The 18206-nt window shown below is 37.8% G+C and overlaps 1 protein-coding gene across 1 annotated transcript in view; it reads right to left on the bottom strand.

Annotated features, from left to right (window-relative positions):
* Positions 1-18206, bottom strand: part of fam184ab (family with sequence similarity 184 member Ab) — a 253926-nt gene that overhangs the window by 147859 nt on the left and 87861 nt on the right. The window contains exons 2-4 of the mRNA XM_059357047.1: positions 10339-10458; positions 4099-4257; positions 259-498 (exon numbers count right to left, since the gene is read on the bottom strand). Coding sequence (XP_059213030.1) covers positions 259-498; positions 4099-4257; positions 10339-10458 — 519 coding nt within the window. The remainder of the gene's footprint in view (positions 1-258; positions 499-4098; positions 4258-10338; positions 10459-18206) is intronic.

Below are 18206 nucleotides of genomic sequence, written 5' to 3'. Positions count from 1 at the left end.
TAATAATAATAATAGTACAGTATATAATATATATATAATAGAATACAATATGTAATAGTAGATAATAAACAATATACATATTATATATATAATTTGGTATAATGGTGGGGATTTTATACATAGAGAGTTTGATGTAGCAGGTTAATTTACTGACAGTTAATAACAATAATCACCGTTGTCCCATTTTATTCTGTTGTGATTTAGTTTGCTGTGCTGGCATTTATTGCCGCTCCACTTTCGCAGCAGTTAGTGTGTTACCTCGGCTTTATGCAGCTGCCCCAGTTTCTCCTGGTCTTTACTGTAGTTTGCATTCTGACTCTGGTGGCTGCGGAGGAGCTCCTGGACCTCCTGTCTGTGCTGGGCCTTCAGCTCCTCCAGAGCGGCCCTCTTCTCCTGCTCAAACTGGGTCTGGGCCGTGCTGAATGTGCGCAGCTTCTCCTCGAAGGACCGCCGCATCTCCTCCACCTCCCTCGACATGGACACCACACGCTGCGTGTGCTGCCAGAGAAGACAGGAATAAAAGACTGAGCCGTCTGGAGAATTGATATTTGGGTTTGTAGGCTTCTTACAGCGCGGGTAAAGAGCTCTAAGCCAGGTGGTGATGTTCCGGCTCGGGGGAATTTGACCTTCTGGCTGCCAACTTGCTGGCTCTAAATTAGCACTGAAAACCAGCAGACAGAAACCCACCATCTGAACAGTAAGCACTCTATAAATCAGTGTTTGAATTTTTTTTGAAAAGCATTGATGTAGCATGCTCTTCAGTCAAGTAAAACAGTGATCTCTACATTCACAGTATAAACTTTTTACTTTACTTTAATACTTTATTTTTGGATGGGGACAGTGCATATTAATGAACATCGAAAAACATCTTTGTAAATATGCCGGATTATAGCAAGGCTGCTAGTTTGCATCCGTAGAAATCCGTAAAAACAAACAAAAATACAAATATAAAAGACAGCAAGTACATAGGTAAGATACAAATAGAGGAGACAACACACACACACACACCAGAACCAGACAGGATATAACTATGCAATAAAAAGTAATGTTCAAGTCGTCTCAAGTCCAGTTAGTGGTCACACTTTTGATGTGATTTGAGCCATTGTTTCAGATTTCCTTTAAAAGAAGAGTAAGTGGGACATTCCCTTATTGTGGAGGGAAGACTGTTCCAAATGTCCCCCCCTCTTTATAAATTCATTCAGCTGCGGTGGAGCTAGACTATGGAGACTCTTGTATACAAAACAGGCAAATCTAAAAGTTTTAAAATGATGGAAACTTAGAAAATTATGTCTTTTAAGGGTCTTGCAGATATTGAAGGAGAAGGGTTTTTTATCCAGAGTCTTTAGGGCTTTTTTATAGAAAGATTCTTTGGGTTTGAGTGCTGTTGTCCATGCCAGTGACCAGCTGGTTAAACAGTAGTCTATGTGTGAGAAGACCATACAGAGTTAGACACTTTTTTGATGTGTTTCCTGAAAGAGATTGTAAAAGATAAACATCTTTCAGCCCCAGATTTACATATACACATTTATTTAATTTGCCTTCACACTCTGAAATTAGCATTTCATTTAGGAAGGCAGCTCATAATTACACAATCAGCGACTAGCGCTAACTACTAGGTGCAGTTTGTACCTGAAAACACAAACTCAAAACTCTCTCAAATGATGTATTTAGTGCAACACAGAGCCCTCGACCAGCTCCAGAATTGAAAGAAAATGAACTAATGACTTTACAGCAAAACAAGCAGACATTCACACTTACAACACACGTTTGCCTGAGCTGTGCTGCAGCTGCATTTCACTCAGAATCATCCATCCGTCCTGTCGTTTCTCCTTCCCTTCCCTTGTACCTGAATACAGAGCTTCACAGCCTCTACCTTCCTCATATCAATCAATACAACTTCACCCGTCTGTCTGTTCATCCTGTCGACTGCTGCATCGATTTGTGACAATGTTCACTGTCCATTACACACACACATGTACACACAGGGGAAAGGTCATACACACTGGCTGACTTGAGCCCCGTCTACACAGACACGGAGAGATTTAGAAACCGATATTTCTTTTTCATTTTAAACAGAAATTTCTATCCATGCAACTACGTTTTACAAAATATCTCCTCCAGCTCTGAATCATTTCAGTCAATAGACTATTAGCAGCCATGAGCACATGATTCATAAATTGCCAACTCATAATTTTATGAATTAATTTATAATATTTATCTGTGCAACATATTTAGCCACCATTATACTCCGTGAACACTGATTACCAACGTTAAATCATCCTAAACCATGAATTCAAATCAACTGAGAATTTGATTTGTAATCTGATTTATAGAATTCACATTTTTTCTAATATGTGCAGTATAGTAGGTTGCGGTTGCAACTTATAATGTCAGACAAAGTTGGAAGTTCTTCTCCGTCTGTAATCTTCAACTTTGGCATGTTTTGCATACTGCAATTGTTTTTTGTTGACCACTTTGCAGTTTTTATAAAACAAAACTATCTTTAGTATCATTTTTGCCAACTGACGCCTTTTTTTGACAGTTCCTCTTAATTGGTTGACCTGCAATTTGATTGGATGGATGATGTCGGATCAAAATAACGTGGATCAAATTTGATAGGATGTTGAGCACACGTCACACACAGACAGACCAGGCGGCAACCTCCGGGTCTGAGCAGGGAGGCAATCCAGGAAGTGCCTTTAGCTGCATTCTACCAAAAATTCGGTGGCTGTAAAATCATAATTTCAATTCAAAATGAGAAAACATCTCACTTGATTTATTACCTCAGAATTTTTTTCAGGACAACACTATGGTCTCAATCACTACTAAAATATCTTCTTCAAGACAATCTGATGTCAATAGTTCTAATAATGGCCCCATTTAGAAGAAAATAGAAGATAAAGAATCGTATGATTTGGGGCGGGGCTACCTTTGATTGACAGGTCACTAACAAGGCCAGCCATCATCAGGAGAGAAGCAGAACAATGCGTATCCATGGCAACGTGTCAATAAAGTTATATATATAACATTATATAGATATAAAAAAAGGACGTTTAGCGGTTTGGTCTCATAACTTTGACCCTTTCACTGTATTTTCACTTAATGATTTTGTTCAGTAAAATGTCTTGTTCAGCGTTTGGTTGGACTAACAGACACTCCAAGGCGTCGCTGTTCAGTTTTGTGAGGTCAGTAACATACATTTTGTTTTTGTTTTTTGCCAAAACTAACATCCCAGTTAATGCTAACATGAATTAGCAGCAGCTTCTCTCAGTCAGGTTGAGGTGTAGAGAGGCTGTAGTCACAGTCCAGATATGGTCTGCTCCCTATCCGGAAATGGCAATGGTAAATGGACCAGCACTTATATAGCGCTTTTGTAGTCGCTTTGCGACCACTCAAAGTGGTTTAAACTACAGACTGCGCTCATTCACCCGTTCACACACACATTCATACTGTGTAGGTGGCAGCCTACCATTTTGGCTACCCTAAATGGTGCCACCTGCCACCATTGGGAATTCAATCACACACCGATGAATGCAGCATTAGTGGCAATTTGGGGTTCAGTATCTTGCTCAAGGATACTTCGACATGGAGGCTGTCATGGTTAGGGATCAAACCACCGACCCTCCGATCGGTAGGCAACCCGCTCTACCAACTGAGCCGCAGCCGCCGCAACAACAAGATGGCGACGAGTGTAACGCTGAACTCGATGCTTCCAACGGGCAGTCCACAAACCAACGAGGGACGTCACGGTCACTACGTCCATTATTTATATACAGTCTATGATGAAGTATGAAGTCATCAAACTCATTACTCGAGTCTAACTGGAGTCCAAGTCATGTGACTCGAGTCCACACTTCTGGTAGGTTGTGAACTAAAGTGGGTGGGTGGGACTTGTTAAAGCTTCTGGGCAGAGAATGAGTCCCACAGCAGCCCAGACTACTACCAGTACTGAAACACAGCCAATCAAATGTCCAAACAAACACACAGAGAGACTCTCCAGCCTCACAGCAAGAGACAGAAACAGACATTAGAGCTGATTACCTGCAGCTGGGACACACACACACACACACACACACACAGCCTCCGTCCTGTGTCTACCTGAGCCTCGGTGCAGAGCTGCATGTCCTCCATCCTCTGACGGTAGTTCTCGAACTCGGCCAGCGCTTGTCTCTTCATCCTCTCGTGGAGCTCCATGGACTCCTCCAGAGACTGGATCCGCCTCTTCAGGTCTATCTCATCGCTGATCTTGCTCTTGTACTGTTGGTTTAACAGCAGAAGGTATCCACACACACTGTCAACAGATACCTGTACAAGACTTGGATGCAGCAGTTTGGAGGAAAATGTTGCAATATGATAGAAAAATACTCCAAATTCTGCCAAACTTCATTGACATCTTTTAATTTTTTTTATGTATTCGCGAACAAATGTCAGTAAGTAACAAACAGGGCTGAAGGTATATATAATGTAATATAATATACGGCATAGAAAAGTGGTGGAAGATGTACTCAGATAGTTAATTGAGTAAAACCCCTAATACAGCAGTGTAGAAACTAGAAAATTTCCTCTGGGGAAATTTTGAAAGGGCCACGGGGGCTACTGCCGGTGTGTGTACACTATGATGAGACTCTTCAGAGATTTCAAACTATGCCCTTTAACCTCAAAATGTGTGTGTGTGTGTGTGTGTGTGTGTGTAGCGAAAATCGCATAAAGTTACCTGTGTGTGTGTGTGTGTGTGTGTGTGTGTGTATGTAGCGAAAATCGCATAAAGTTACCTGTGTGTGTGTTTGTGTGTGTGTGTGTGTGTTTGTCCGTGTAATTAAAATCACATAAAGTTACCTCTGTGTGTGTGTGTGTGTGTGTGTGCGTGCGTGCGTGCGTGCGTGTTTGAAGCATGTGTATGCATGTGTGAGGAGTGTGAGCGCTTACGCGCACGTGTGTGTGTGTGTGTATCTGTAACTGTAATCACATCAAAGATCAAAGCAATCAACAGAAATAACTGACACCTGTGACAGCAGCCGGTGGACAGAGGTCCAGAGTTGGACTGGAATTTCTGGCCTCGAACAGAAAGCATTTTTGGCAAAACCATAATACCTATCATTGATCCAACTTCACTTTGAGCGTCCTGAGTTCTTCCTGAACGTCTACATATGGTTTTTTTTAAGGAAAATGAAAAAATAGCTTTGTTAGAGCAATCTAAAAAAACTGTTAAATGTCAGACAGCTCATAAATCTTCCTGCGTTTTTAATATGGGACCCAATGAGGCTGTTGGTGATTTTGGTGGCGCATCTATGCATCTTACGCCCAAACTATAACTCCGACAGCTTTACCAGAGGATTATGAGTGAGAAGACTAATTTTCCTACGTTTCTATGTATAAATTATTTCTGTAGAGTAGAATTTGCGGCCTGGAGCGCAGTTTTAAAATTTATTTTTTGACAGTTTTACCTCTCCCTCTACACTCTGAGCGATGACATCACACACTCTGACACGAACATTCCGTGCAATACACACCCATTATAATCTCAGAATTTCTCCAAAAATGATCATGGTCATTGAACAGGGATTGATAAAAAACTATATGACCTATCGAAACGCAAATTAATACACCAATACACAAGACTTGTGTCTACTGTTTAAAGTTTAAATGGAGTCTCTAGGTGAAATTATGCCGGAGAAGTAGACGTCTGAAAATCTTCAATTAATGTTCTTTTTTGCTCATTTTCTTTCGGCCGTCCCATTCATTTCAATGCAAAATTTTGGGCAGTTTTTCGCGACTTACGTCGCGAAAAATTCGTATTCCATAGAGAAAAGTAATAGCACACCGATCCCGATCAAACCGCACGTTTTGATATGTAATTTGTCAGTAGCGGGACGAAATTGCGTCCGCAAGAGGAATAAGAAGAAATCAACAGTATAACAGTAGTGCACTGGTCCCTACAGCTATTGCTGTATGGGACCAGTGCTCGGTGCGATTGCCCCCAGGCCCTAATAAGGGCTGGACAATATATATTGATATAAAAGATATATCGATATATTTTTAAATGTGATATGGAATTAGACCATATTGCATATATCAATATAGTTCTTTTTTTTTTCTTTCTTAAAAAATAAAAGCTGCCCTTAATAAGGTTTGTCATATTTAGTTCTTCTGTAATGTTTGTTATTCTTTTCTCATATAATAATCAAGAGATTAAAAAAAAAATAATTGTTAGGTGCAGCCCTAGTCAATATCAAATAGATAATTATTTTCATCTTTAACAAGTTTAGTCTTTAAACTTTATGGGTGTAGCTTATTTATAATCTTCTCTAGCTTTTCCATTTTTTTGTAAACATATCGACATAATAATGTTCCAAAATTATGTAAAATTGCATATTTTTTAATTGAAAAAAGCTCAATTTAATTGGGTAAGGACTCCCAAACTAAGCAGCTAAGTCCTCTACAAACTACGGTACAAAGCTGAAATAAACAACATAAACCTCCATAATTTCAATGCGATCAATTTAGAAAGAATGTAATTTAACTAGACTTTAGATTTGGCATTTAACTAGCTCACTGTGACGCTCAAATGGAAGTGAAAAATACAAGAATATTAGCAGGTACATTGAATGGTTCCAGTCCCTGCAGGCAGACTCTGTGCAGAAGTATTGCATGTATGTGTCTGTATGTGTGTGTTCAGATGTTCACGGTTAGTCACTTTGCTGTCAGAGTAGCAAGCGATTCCCATAAGGGGAGATGACATATAGATCTAAATAATGAATATTCTGTTGATTAAATATTAATGGATTCGTTTTTAATGTGATCTCGGCTCTCCGGTGGATCAGCTGCCATGTGATGGTGTGCAGCTGCAGCACAGAGAGATCCTGACCGGAAGAGTCGCTTCAGATGTTTAAATCCGGTCTTTGATCAATCGGCAACAACCGAATCGAAGCTCAACGTCAAAGAGTAAAAATCTCCGCTTCACTAATTCAACTATTAAAAAAGAAAACGTTATTAATAACTGATGAGCTCTCAATCATTTGAAGTCAGGGGTCTCAAACTCGCAGCCCACGGGCCAATTGCGGCCCTCATGACGATATTTTGTGGCCCTCACCCTGATACGAAAGTTTTTTTGGTAATTTTGTGTCTTTTTTCAAATAATTTTGTGTCTTTTTTAGTAGTTTTGTGTATTTTTTTTTGTAATTCTGTGTCTTTTTTAAGTAATTTATTTTTTTCCTGTAATTTTTGGTCATTTTGTGTCTTTTTTGGAAATTCTGTGTCTTTTTTTGCTAATTGTGTGTCTTTTTTAATAATTTTATGTCTTTTTTTGGTAATTTTGTGTCTTTTTTAAGTTATTTATTTATTTTTTTCTGTAATTTTGTGTCTTTTTTGGTAATTCCATGTCTTTTTTTGGTCATTTTGTGTCTTTTTTTGTCATTTTGTGTCTTTTTAAAGTAATTTGGTGTTTTTTTCAGTCATTTTGTGTCTTTTTTGTCATTTTTTGTCTTTAAGCACTTTCTGTGGTGAACGGTGACCTGAATGCATAATTTTTCAACCAATGGAAATGAACGTGATCATTGTTAATTGCTCTAATTGACAACACGCAGCGTGTTATCTGTTGTGTCTCGGAGTTAGTTCCCCCCTGAGAGTAGTTTCCCTCCCATTGTTCCCTCCTGATCAAAAAATGACGAGTGTCGTGGTTTAACAGGTTTCCATGTTAACTGGTGACTCAGCGAAATGTGTCGTGGTTGCTCGTAAAGACAACAGCTGTTAGAAACATGAAGGTGTCATTGTAAAAGCCTTCCATTTTACTCGACTTAAAGACTCATAGTTGTTTATTATTATTATAATTATTAGCACCAACCACTGATGTACAGTAAGTTACTACAAGCAACCATGGACGCATTTGGCTGAAAGTTGCCAGTTAACAGGGTCACTCATTATAGTTAATGTGTTGTGGTTGCTCGTAAAGACAACAGCTGTTGGAAAAATGAAGGTGTTATTGTAAAAGCCTTCAGTTTTCCTCGACTTTAAGACTCATAAGTGTTTATTATTATTAGCACCAACAACTGATGTACAGTAAGTTACTACAAGCAACCATGGGCGCCTTCGGCCGAAAGTTGCCAGTTAACAGGGTCACTCATTATAGTTAAAAACCAGTACTGACGAAGCCAGTACACACAAAATATCAGCACACATCAGTAAATAATTTCAAACAATACTGAGTTGAAGCTAGCACAAAGAATGAGAGGAAAAACATGAACTAGTACAGAATTTAGTAGATATCCTTCTAAAAGTGGGACATTCTGGTAACTTTTATGTTTGGTAATTTGAATATTTTTTTAAGCTTATACTTTTGTACAAATTTGAATGCAGGAATGTGACCTGTAACAGAGAATTGTGCAATAAAACTGCTTTTACTACAGTAAGATCTGAGCAGTGTTGTGCATGATGAAACTAAAAGAGAGTGTTCGAAAACACAAGCACTTTCTGTGGTGAACGGTGACCTGAATGCATAATTTTTCAACCAATGGAAATGAACGTGATCATTGTTAATTGCTCTAATTGACAACACGCAGCGTGTTATCTGTTGTGTCTCGGAGTTAGTTCCCCCCTGAGAGTAGTTTCCCTCCCATTGTTCCCTCCTGATCAAAAAATGACGAGTGTCGTGGTTTAACAGGTCTCCATGTTAACTGGTGACTCAGCTAAATGTGTCGTGGTTGCTCGTAAAGACAACAGCTGTTAGAAACATGAAGGTGTCATTGTAAAAGCCTTCCATTTTACTCGACTTAAAGACTCATAGTTGTTTATTATTATTATTATTATTATTAGCACCAACCACTGATGTACAGTAAGTTACTACAAGCAACCATGGACGCATTTGGCTGAAAGTTGCCAGTTAACAGGGTCACTCATTATAGTTAATGTGTTGTGGTTGCTCGTAAAGACAACAGCTGTTGGAAAAATGAAGGTGTTATTGTAAAAGCCTTCAGTTTTCTTCGACTTTAAGACTCATAAGTGTTTATTATTATTAGCACCAACAACTGATGTACAGTAAGTTACTACAAGCAACCATGGACGCCTTCGGCCGAAAGTTGCCAGTTAACAGGGTCACTCATTATAGTTAAAAACCAGTACTGACGAAGCCAGTACACACAAAATATCAGCACACATCAGTAAATAATTTCAAACAATACTGAGTTGAAGCTAGCACAAAGAATGAGAGGAAAAACATGAACTAGTACAGAATTTAGTAGATATCCTTCTAAAAGTGGGACATTCTGGTAACTTTTATGTTTGGTAATTTGAATATTTTTTTAAGCTTATACTTTTGTACAAATTTGAATGCAGGAATGTGACCTGTAACAGAGAATTGTGCAATAAAACTGCTTTTACTACAGTAAGATCTGAGCAGTGTTGTGCATGATGAAACTAAAAGAGAGTGTTCGAAAACACAAGTACTTTCTGTGGTGAACGGTGACCTGAATGCATAATTTTTCAATCAATGGAAATGAACGTGATCATTGTTAATTGCTCTAATTGACAACACGCAGCGTATTATCTGTTGTGTCGGAGTTAGTTCCCCCCTGAGAGAAGTTTCCCTCCCATTGTTCCCTCCTGATCAAATAATGACGGGTGTTGTGGTTTAACAGGTTTCCATGTTAACTGGTGACTCAGCTAAATGTGTCGTGGTTGCTCGTAAAGACAACAGCTGTTAGAAACATGAAGGTGTCATTGTAAAAGCCTTCCATTTTCCTCGACTTAAAGACTCAGTTGTTTATTATTATTATTAGCACCAACCACTGATGTACAGTAAGTTACTACAAGCAACCACGGACGCATTGGGCCGAAAGTTGCCAGTTAACAGGGTCACTCATTATAGTTAAAAACCAGTACTGATGAAGCCAGTACACACAAAATATGAGCACACATCAGCAAAGAATTTCACACAATACTGAGTTGAAGCTAGCACAAAGAATGAGAGAAAAAACGTGAACTAGTACAGAATTTAGAATAATGAATGATGAATATGAACTAGTTTTATATAATCTGTGTTATCTGAACTTTGAGCTGGTTCTTGTGTCGTGTGAACTTGCACAACTCTGGATCTGAGTACTTCTTCCACCACTGTTTACACCCACATAACTCCTTTATCTCTTAACTTCAAATATGTGCGAGTCAGCTCCTTTCTATCTACCGTATCCTGTGTCTTTCTCACATTCAAACTGTAAATTCACAAACTTTTCTGACATTCCTCATCAAAAGTAGGACGCATGATATTACTCAGAGAAAAATAACTGAATATTAAAGTAAGATGTCAGTGTTTTACTGATAAAAAACAATTACATTAACAGTAAAGACCTGTAGTATCTTCTCTCTGGTCTCCGAGAGAATCTGCTGCACCTCCTCTTCGTGGGCCTCCTTCAGCGTGGCGATGGCCGCCTCGTGTTCGTCGTTTTTCGTGTTGAGTGCATAGATAACCTGCAGCAGAGAGCAGAGAAACCCATTAGCTGTGAGACAAGTTCATAATCAGGAGTTATAACGCGATTAAAGCCGGTGGGAGACCAGCTGCACCTCTTGTAGCTCGGGTTCAAACAACAGTGAACTGTGTTTGGACTGCTGTGCTCCATATTTCTTGCTTAAGAATTAAAGTGGAGACAAATAAAACTGCAGAACGTCTCAGCAGGAGGGTAAAGAAAATATGAGGATGAAAGAAAGGTTGGTATTGATGTTCACGCTCAATATCTTTTATTGTTTTCTACTCATACAGCATGTCCATGATCAAGTCCTTTAATAAAAACATCATACATTCAATTTATGTGCAGTGGTTGGAGCTGATTAAGAAAAGTATACTATAATACACCAAAAATATTAAAACTAAATCTTTGTGTCTTATTTTAAAGAAGCTGCTCTGTCTTTGGAGCGCCAAAAAAATATTATATATTAATATTATTTGCCACTTTCCCTAAGCTTGATCATGTTGCTTCTTGATTCATATATTTGCAGAATTGTATCCCTTTAAATGTCAGTTTGTTGACATAATGCCACTGTTGTTTTTTATGGAACACAAATATTTAATTGCTTTCTGTTTACGTAATGCTCAGGGGATTTGTTGTTTTTAAAAAACATTTTTGTCTGGGTTATGTCAATGATTTAAAACACTTCCTTAAACTGCTTTAATATTACTATATAGATATACATATAAAAGAGTCACATCATTCTGATCATAACGACCAAATATTTCTTCATTTTCAGAAGCTACATAATGTCACTGTTGGAGTCACCGAGAAAATGTCTTTGTAGTTTTCAATGAAAAAAAAACTGTTTTAGTCATAAAATAAGTTACAAAATGAATGGAAATATTGTAAAGACATTAACAAGGGTAGAAATAATAATTTTAACTTGTAGTTTCCAGCTGTGCTAACATAATGCTCAGGTGTTTTAATGATCAATGAGCCTTTCAACACTATAAATGTGGATTAACACAATGTGCCAATGGAACACATGACAATATATAATAGATATTCCATAAGAAAATCAGCTGTTTCCAGCTTTAATAGTCATTTACCACATTAACATGTCTAGACTGTATGTCTGTTATTTTAATTTTTTTCAAAAGATGCTTTTCTTTAAAAAATAAGGACATTTCTAAGTGACCGCAAAATTTTGAGTGGCATTGTATATTTACTGTCCTTAATGCTCAGGGAATTTTTCTTTTTTTCTTAGTCTAATAATCTGAAAAAAAACCCAAACATAATAAATCAACAAAAACTTTACTGGTTTACTGTCCACTGAGCTAGCATGTACTTGCCCCATAGGGCAAACATGGGAAAATGTCTAAATCTGATGAAATATAGTAAAAACTACAGTTTTGAAGCCAGGACTGTAGGATTCGTTAATAGGACTCGCTGTAACAATCCCTGAACAACATTCACCTGATACATAAAAACACGCCTACTATTGGTATTTAACAGGTAAACTTGGGACACACCATCAGTTGTGTTCCTCAGCTTCAAGGGGATAGAAGATTGATTAATATAGAAGATAAATTAATAGAATGCATGATTTTATGCTGTAGTGGCTGTGAGATGAAAAACTATATTTTGAAAGGGTTTCAATGTGGAATTTTTTTGTCTTTAACGGTCTGAGTGCTTGTATTTTAGCTACACAGTTTATTATTGATTTATTATTAGAGCTGTTGAACTTTCAAAATAAAATAAAAAACCTCGTAGACTGCATTAAAACAGCCAAAAATTATGGAAAACAGCTAAAATGTCCCAAGTGAAGCACAAAAAGGGTTAACATATGTTAATTTGTGTACAGATGTATGGAATATTAATGTTGGTCAATGCCATTAAAACACTTGTCACACTTTACATTAATTATGTAACATTTCCCCCCCCCCAAAATCAGCTTATAGATCAAATGAAATGCAGACACAAATCAGGCAGAGAAATGCCTGCAAATATATGAATATCGAGACCAACATGATTAAACTCAGTAAAAGTGGTAAATAATATTAATATATCATATTTTTATGGCACTCCAAAGACATTAGAGCAACTTCTTTAAAGTCAGGCACAAAGGTTTAGTTTTAATGTGGACAACTTGTCTTTAACGGTCTGAGTGTTTGTATTTTGGCTACACAGTTTATTATTGATTTATTAGAGCTGTTGAACTTTCAAAATAAAATAAAAAAACCCATAGACTTATATGCATTAAAACAGCCAAAAATGATGGAAAATCAAACTATTAAAACAGCTAAAATGTCCCTAGTGAAGCACAAAAAGGGTTAACATATGTTAATTTGTGTACAGATGTATGGAATATTAATGTTGGTCAATGCCATTAAAACACTTGTCACACTTGTCTGCAAATATATGAATATCAAGACCAACATGATTAAACTCAGTAAAAGTGGTAAATAATATTAATATATCATATTTGTATGGCACTCCAAAGACATTAGAGCAACTTCTTTAAAGTCAGGCACAAAGGTTTAGTTTTAATGTGGACAGTTTTGTCTTTAATGCTCTGAGTGTTTGTATTTTGGCTACACAGTTTATTATTGATTTATTATTGGAGTTGTTGAACTTTCAAAATAAAATAAAAAACCTCATAGACTGCATTAAAACAGCCAAAAATGATGTTAAATCAAAGTATTAAAACAGCTAAAATGTCCCTAGTGAAGCACAAAAAGGGTTAACATATGTTAATTTGTGTACAGATGTATGGAATATTAATGTTGGTCAACGCCATTATAACACTTGTCACACTTTACATTAATTATGTAGCATTTCCCCCCCCCAAAATCAGCTTATAGATCAAATGAAATGCAGACAGGAATCAGAGAAATGCAAATTACTGCTGTATTATAATTCTCAAGCTATTGAATTGCAAATGAAGCGAGATGACAAGTAAATGAGCGGCGCTATAGATCCGGTACACAGCTGCATTAATGTATAGACGCTGTGAAAAAGCTTCCAGTGCACGCCGGGAGGTTTCCAGCATCAGCTCAGAAGCGTCAGTGATTCCCCACAGCTATAAATTAGAGATTGGTCCTTGCCTCGTATTGCCGGGGATAAAAATAACACAAGCAAACTGTTGTGCATGAGATTGACCTTTAAATCCGTCCCAAAAATACATGCAGCCATCCAGAGAGCCGTAATCTGACAGCACAGTGATCCCCCGCTCACAGGCAGAGAGGGAGAGAGAGAAGGGACAGAAATGGGTTTTACATTTCCACACGAAAAGCCACGAGACACCCTTCATGCCTCTCTCCCCGCCGTGAGAAACAAAGCTATGTGTTGCCTCTTTGAAAAAAAACCAAGTCAATAATTCAGCACATTGATGGTGCTAAAGGAGCGTTTGTTTACTCTCAACCAAAGTCCGTCAACAGAATAAGAAAAATGGAGGGCGGGGAGGGGAAAAAAATAAAACAAAGGAGGGCAAAAGCTTTCTTTGAAACAATGACATCCACTTTTTATGCCTCGCCATGCCTCGCTGAGAGATGAAAGGATTTAGTTTGACAAGTGGTGGTGTTTTTTTTTTTTTTAATTCCTATTTGTTTATTCCCCACACAGACTGCTGACAGCCACAGAGCTTTACTCTGGGAGAAACTAAGACACACTATAATCAAGAGCTACTCAGCCGTGGGACTTATTCTCTCATTTTACTTTTACTGACCTCTTAATGTGAATATGATCATCCCCCATTCTGCCTGAGTGCTGCATATTAAATATCTTGACATTTATATAGGTTTTTAAATGTTTTTGACTCATACGTCAAGTCTAATGTGTTGTGCATTTTTCATCTATGAATAATATATTTGTCTACCCGTACCTTAGGGCGACAATTCAATATTATCACTTATTTTAATCCAACGATCATTGTGAAACAAGACTTTAGCTGTTAGCTGCTCTACTTGTTGGTACTGCTCTTCAGTTTGCCATTGAAAAAGAGCCTTTACTTGAGCTAAATCCTATGTTAGCATGCTAACAAGCTCATGTTTTGAAAGCATAATGTTTAGCACATGGGCCCGTGGGCCAATTGCGGCCCTCGTGACGTCTTTTTTGTGGCCCCCACCTTGATATGAAAGTTTAATGTGAGTTTTATATGAATGAAACTTTACCGTGTTGTTTGTGGAAGGTCCCTTTAATTACTTTTTAAAATAATTTTGTGTCTTTTTTAGTAATTTTGTGTATTTTTTTTGGTCATTCTGTGTGTGTTTTTTGGTCATTTTGTGTCTTATTTAAGTAATTTCGTTTTTTTTCCGTCATTTAATGTCTTTTTTGGTAATTATTTGTCTTTTTTTGTGAATTTTGTGTCTTTTGTGCTAAACCAAAAAACATCACCGAAAAGGTCTTGGCCTTGAGAGTAACATATATCAATTTGAAGGGTCTATAATATTCTTGCTTTGAGATATTGACCTTTGAACCTTAACCTTGGGGCATATTTGAAGGCTTATAACTAAGGGACAAAAAGGGTTACAGACATGAGACCTACTGTTATAGAAAGGTGTTGACATGGACTATAATGTGAGCATAGTCACTAAGGGGTGGGGGTGGGGGGGCTTTAGGATATGCTGAAAAAACAACAAATCCCCCATTGAACAAGGCAATATTTAAAGTCTGATGCAAAAAATGTGATTGACATCCCCTCAAACCCCTGGAAAGCCACTAATTAAGTATTTCCAACTTCCAATTTTAGGGGAAACCCTGTTTTATTAAAAAAAACTACAACTCCCTAGACCTCTCTTCAGTAATTATGTCGACATCAGCACCATAGTTGTAGTTCTTCCGTTTTAGGGTTAGGGTTGTGTAAACATATTTCTACCCAATATATCGAATATCACACACTGTCTAATAAATAATTATACTGCATGTATTTTATCTATGCTAAAAAAAGACAACAATTTTTGTTTAATGAAGATATTTTAACTAAAACAGGAGAGCAGCGCCGACTGCTCTGCTCATGAAATGGAATGGAGCCCGAGGCATTTACAGTGGAGCGTGACTCAATGAGATCGCACTACACATCCGGTAGATTACAAAATAAAACAGCGGACAAATCTGATCGTAAGTGGTCACTTTGTCAACATTAGTGTCTCCCGCTGCAACATAATAATATGTTGATCAGCAAATCAACCTTAGACACAAGGCATGTAATGGGCGAAGGTTTGATCCGTTAAATACACAGAGGATCAGGGAGATTTCAAAATAAAACACAGCGGATCGTCTTTTTCTGGCGAGATCTTCACCACAAAGTGATTATGTACATTCACTGAGTGAATATTTAGAAAATAAAACATATATTTCTCGCTAGAAATGTGATCAAAATCCATTTTTATGCAGAAACTAAGTCAAAATATTTATTTTTTTCACTAAAAATGAGAGAACTGTCCGCCATGTTTTTTGTTCTGACTGCCGGGACCTTGAAAGTCACGTGACTTGGAACAAACCAATAGGAAAAAATATCCATGGAATAGCCACGGGATATGGCTGTCATTAACTTGCATTGTAGCGAAATCCGTGTCAGTTTCACGGAAATTTGAGTGATTCCGTGGCTATTCCACGAATTTTGAGCTAAGCAAATCCGTGGCTATTTCACGGATTCCTGTTTGTGACCTGAGACCAGTTTGGATGTAAACATCACTGAACTTCTGTACCTCACACGTTTTGCAGCATGTTTTTACGCAAATACGTCACTTCCCGGTCATCAACTCGTCTATGTAACTTTTCACTTTTGGCATTTACATACATTAGTTTAAGCTTAACCTAGATCAGTGGTTTTGTAGCCTAAACTCAATGAAACTTCAGCTTTTTTTACAATAGCGAACTGTTCATGTATGTAAAATGACTTGTGTGCTATTTTTAGAATGCTCGGCTCTGTACAATGAAATGGGCTGTTATTGGTGGTATTGACAATGATCTATTCTGTTGTTTCGGTTGGAGACCTTGTTGGAAACAGGACCATCCGAGGAGCATGAATGCAGCATTAGTTTACCATGGCCACCATCTAAATCACAATAAAACTAAAAGAAGATTATCTATGAAACAAAAGTGCAACTAAGGCTCAGTTTTGCAGGCATTTGGTTATAAACCAAAAGCACTGGACAACTTAAAATTCTGACTTGATGACCGCATGAAAGGAAATGTTTAGGGATCCCCAAAGTCAAAGCAAGATCTATCGAAAGGGGGACCATATCTGAACTTTAATTTATTAATTTATTTAAGGGCAATCTATTCAGCTGCTGTTGAAACGGTTATTTTAAAACCACAATTGTTAACCCCATGGTTGCGCTACAGGAAAGGTCAGAGGATCCCAAACGTTGTTAGGGCTCATCCTCCAGGGAGCATGAACGTCTGTGCAAAATTTCATGGAGCTCCATCCAACAGTTGTTGAAATATTACAGCAAAAATAGTACAAAGATAGACCAGCTAGCAAAGCTAATAAATCACCAGACGTATGGAGATAAAATGACAGCAGTAAAGTCAAGTGCTTTATTTATATCAGCTTTAAATCACAACTTGATTCCACAGAGTTTCACAATCTGTCCTTTCATTTGGACATCTCGCGTCAAGTCTCGGTGAAATGTCAGAGATCGGAGGCAAATAAAGCTGAGAAAATTCAGTTTGCTCCAAAATAAAACACATTTTCCTTTCGCACGTCTGAATTATTCACTGGGCTCCGTCTCTCATCAGCTCACAGAGTGAATGGGAGCAGACGGAACAGTTAGGAGCTAAAATCTCCATCACATCCCGACGGTCATCAGCACACTCCTGCAGATGACACGCACTCATCGTAACGCTGTGGGGTCTGCTGACACACACACACACACACACACACACACACACACACACACACACACACTCACACATTCCTGTACTTCTATCTTTGTGAGGGCCCTCATTGGAACCGTGAATTCCCTTGCAAGGTTATAATAGTTTTTGGATTTTTCATTAGTTTTAGTTTCATATTGTTGTGAATTTTTGTTTTCAAGTCCAGTTAGTTTTAATGAGTTTTTAGAGTGAGATTGCTAGTTTTAGTTTAGTATTGATTTTTTGAAATGCTTTAGTTGTAGTTTAGTTTTTATTAGTTTTAGTTTTTTGTAATGGAGTATTTGTTGGGTGGGAGATTAAAAGAGGTCACAGTAAATTTTGCCTTTATTTCCTTTTATTATCCATCTTCATTATGTATGAAAAAAGTTGACAAAGACGAAAACGAAGGACATTTTCACTATAATTTTAGTTCGTTTTGTAACCACACAATACAGTTTCAGTTAATTATCATCATCATGTAACCTTTAACCCTTAAAACAAAGTCTGAAATCTCTAAAAAGCCTTTAAAGAAGTGAGGACCGGCCGAAATGTCCTCACTTTGCAAAAATGTCCTCACTCTGTTGGTTTAAAACGTGTTCTGGTCCTCACAATGTAGGAAGTACAAGAACACACACACACACACACACACACACACACACACACACACACACATAAACAACAAACACATATACGCACAGAAAATAAACACATGCACCAGCAGAGACCGTCACAATGCTCATGAACCAATACACCCGCGTCCAAACTCATCAGCGTAATTCGCCTGACAAATGGTCAGAGAGACGCGGAGGCAGAGGCAATTATGTGTCTGTCTGAGTGTGTATGTGTGTGTGTGTGTGTGTGTGTGTTTGTCTGTGTGGGTCTGTCAAACACCAGGAAAATGACAATCGC

This window comes from Centropristis striata, chromosome 18 (genome assembly GCF_030273125.1).
Source record: "Centropristis striata isolate RG_2023a ecotype Rhode Island chromosome 18, C.striata_1.0, whole genome shotgun sequence".
Taxonomy (NCBI): Eukaryota; Metazoa; Chordata; class Actinopteri; order Perciformes; family Serranidae; genus Centropristis; species Centropristis striata.
This window is presented reverse-complemented; position numbering and strand designations above follow the sequence as displayed.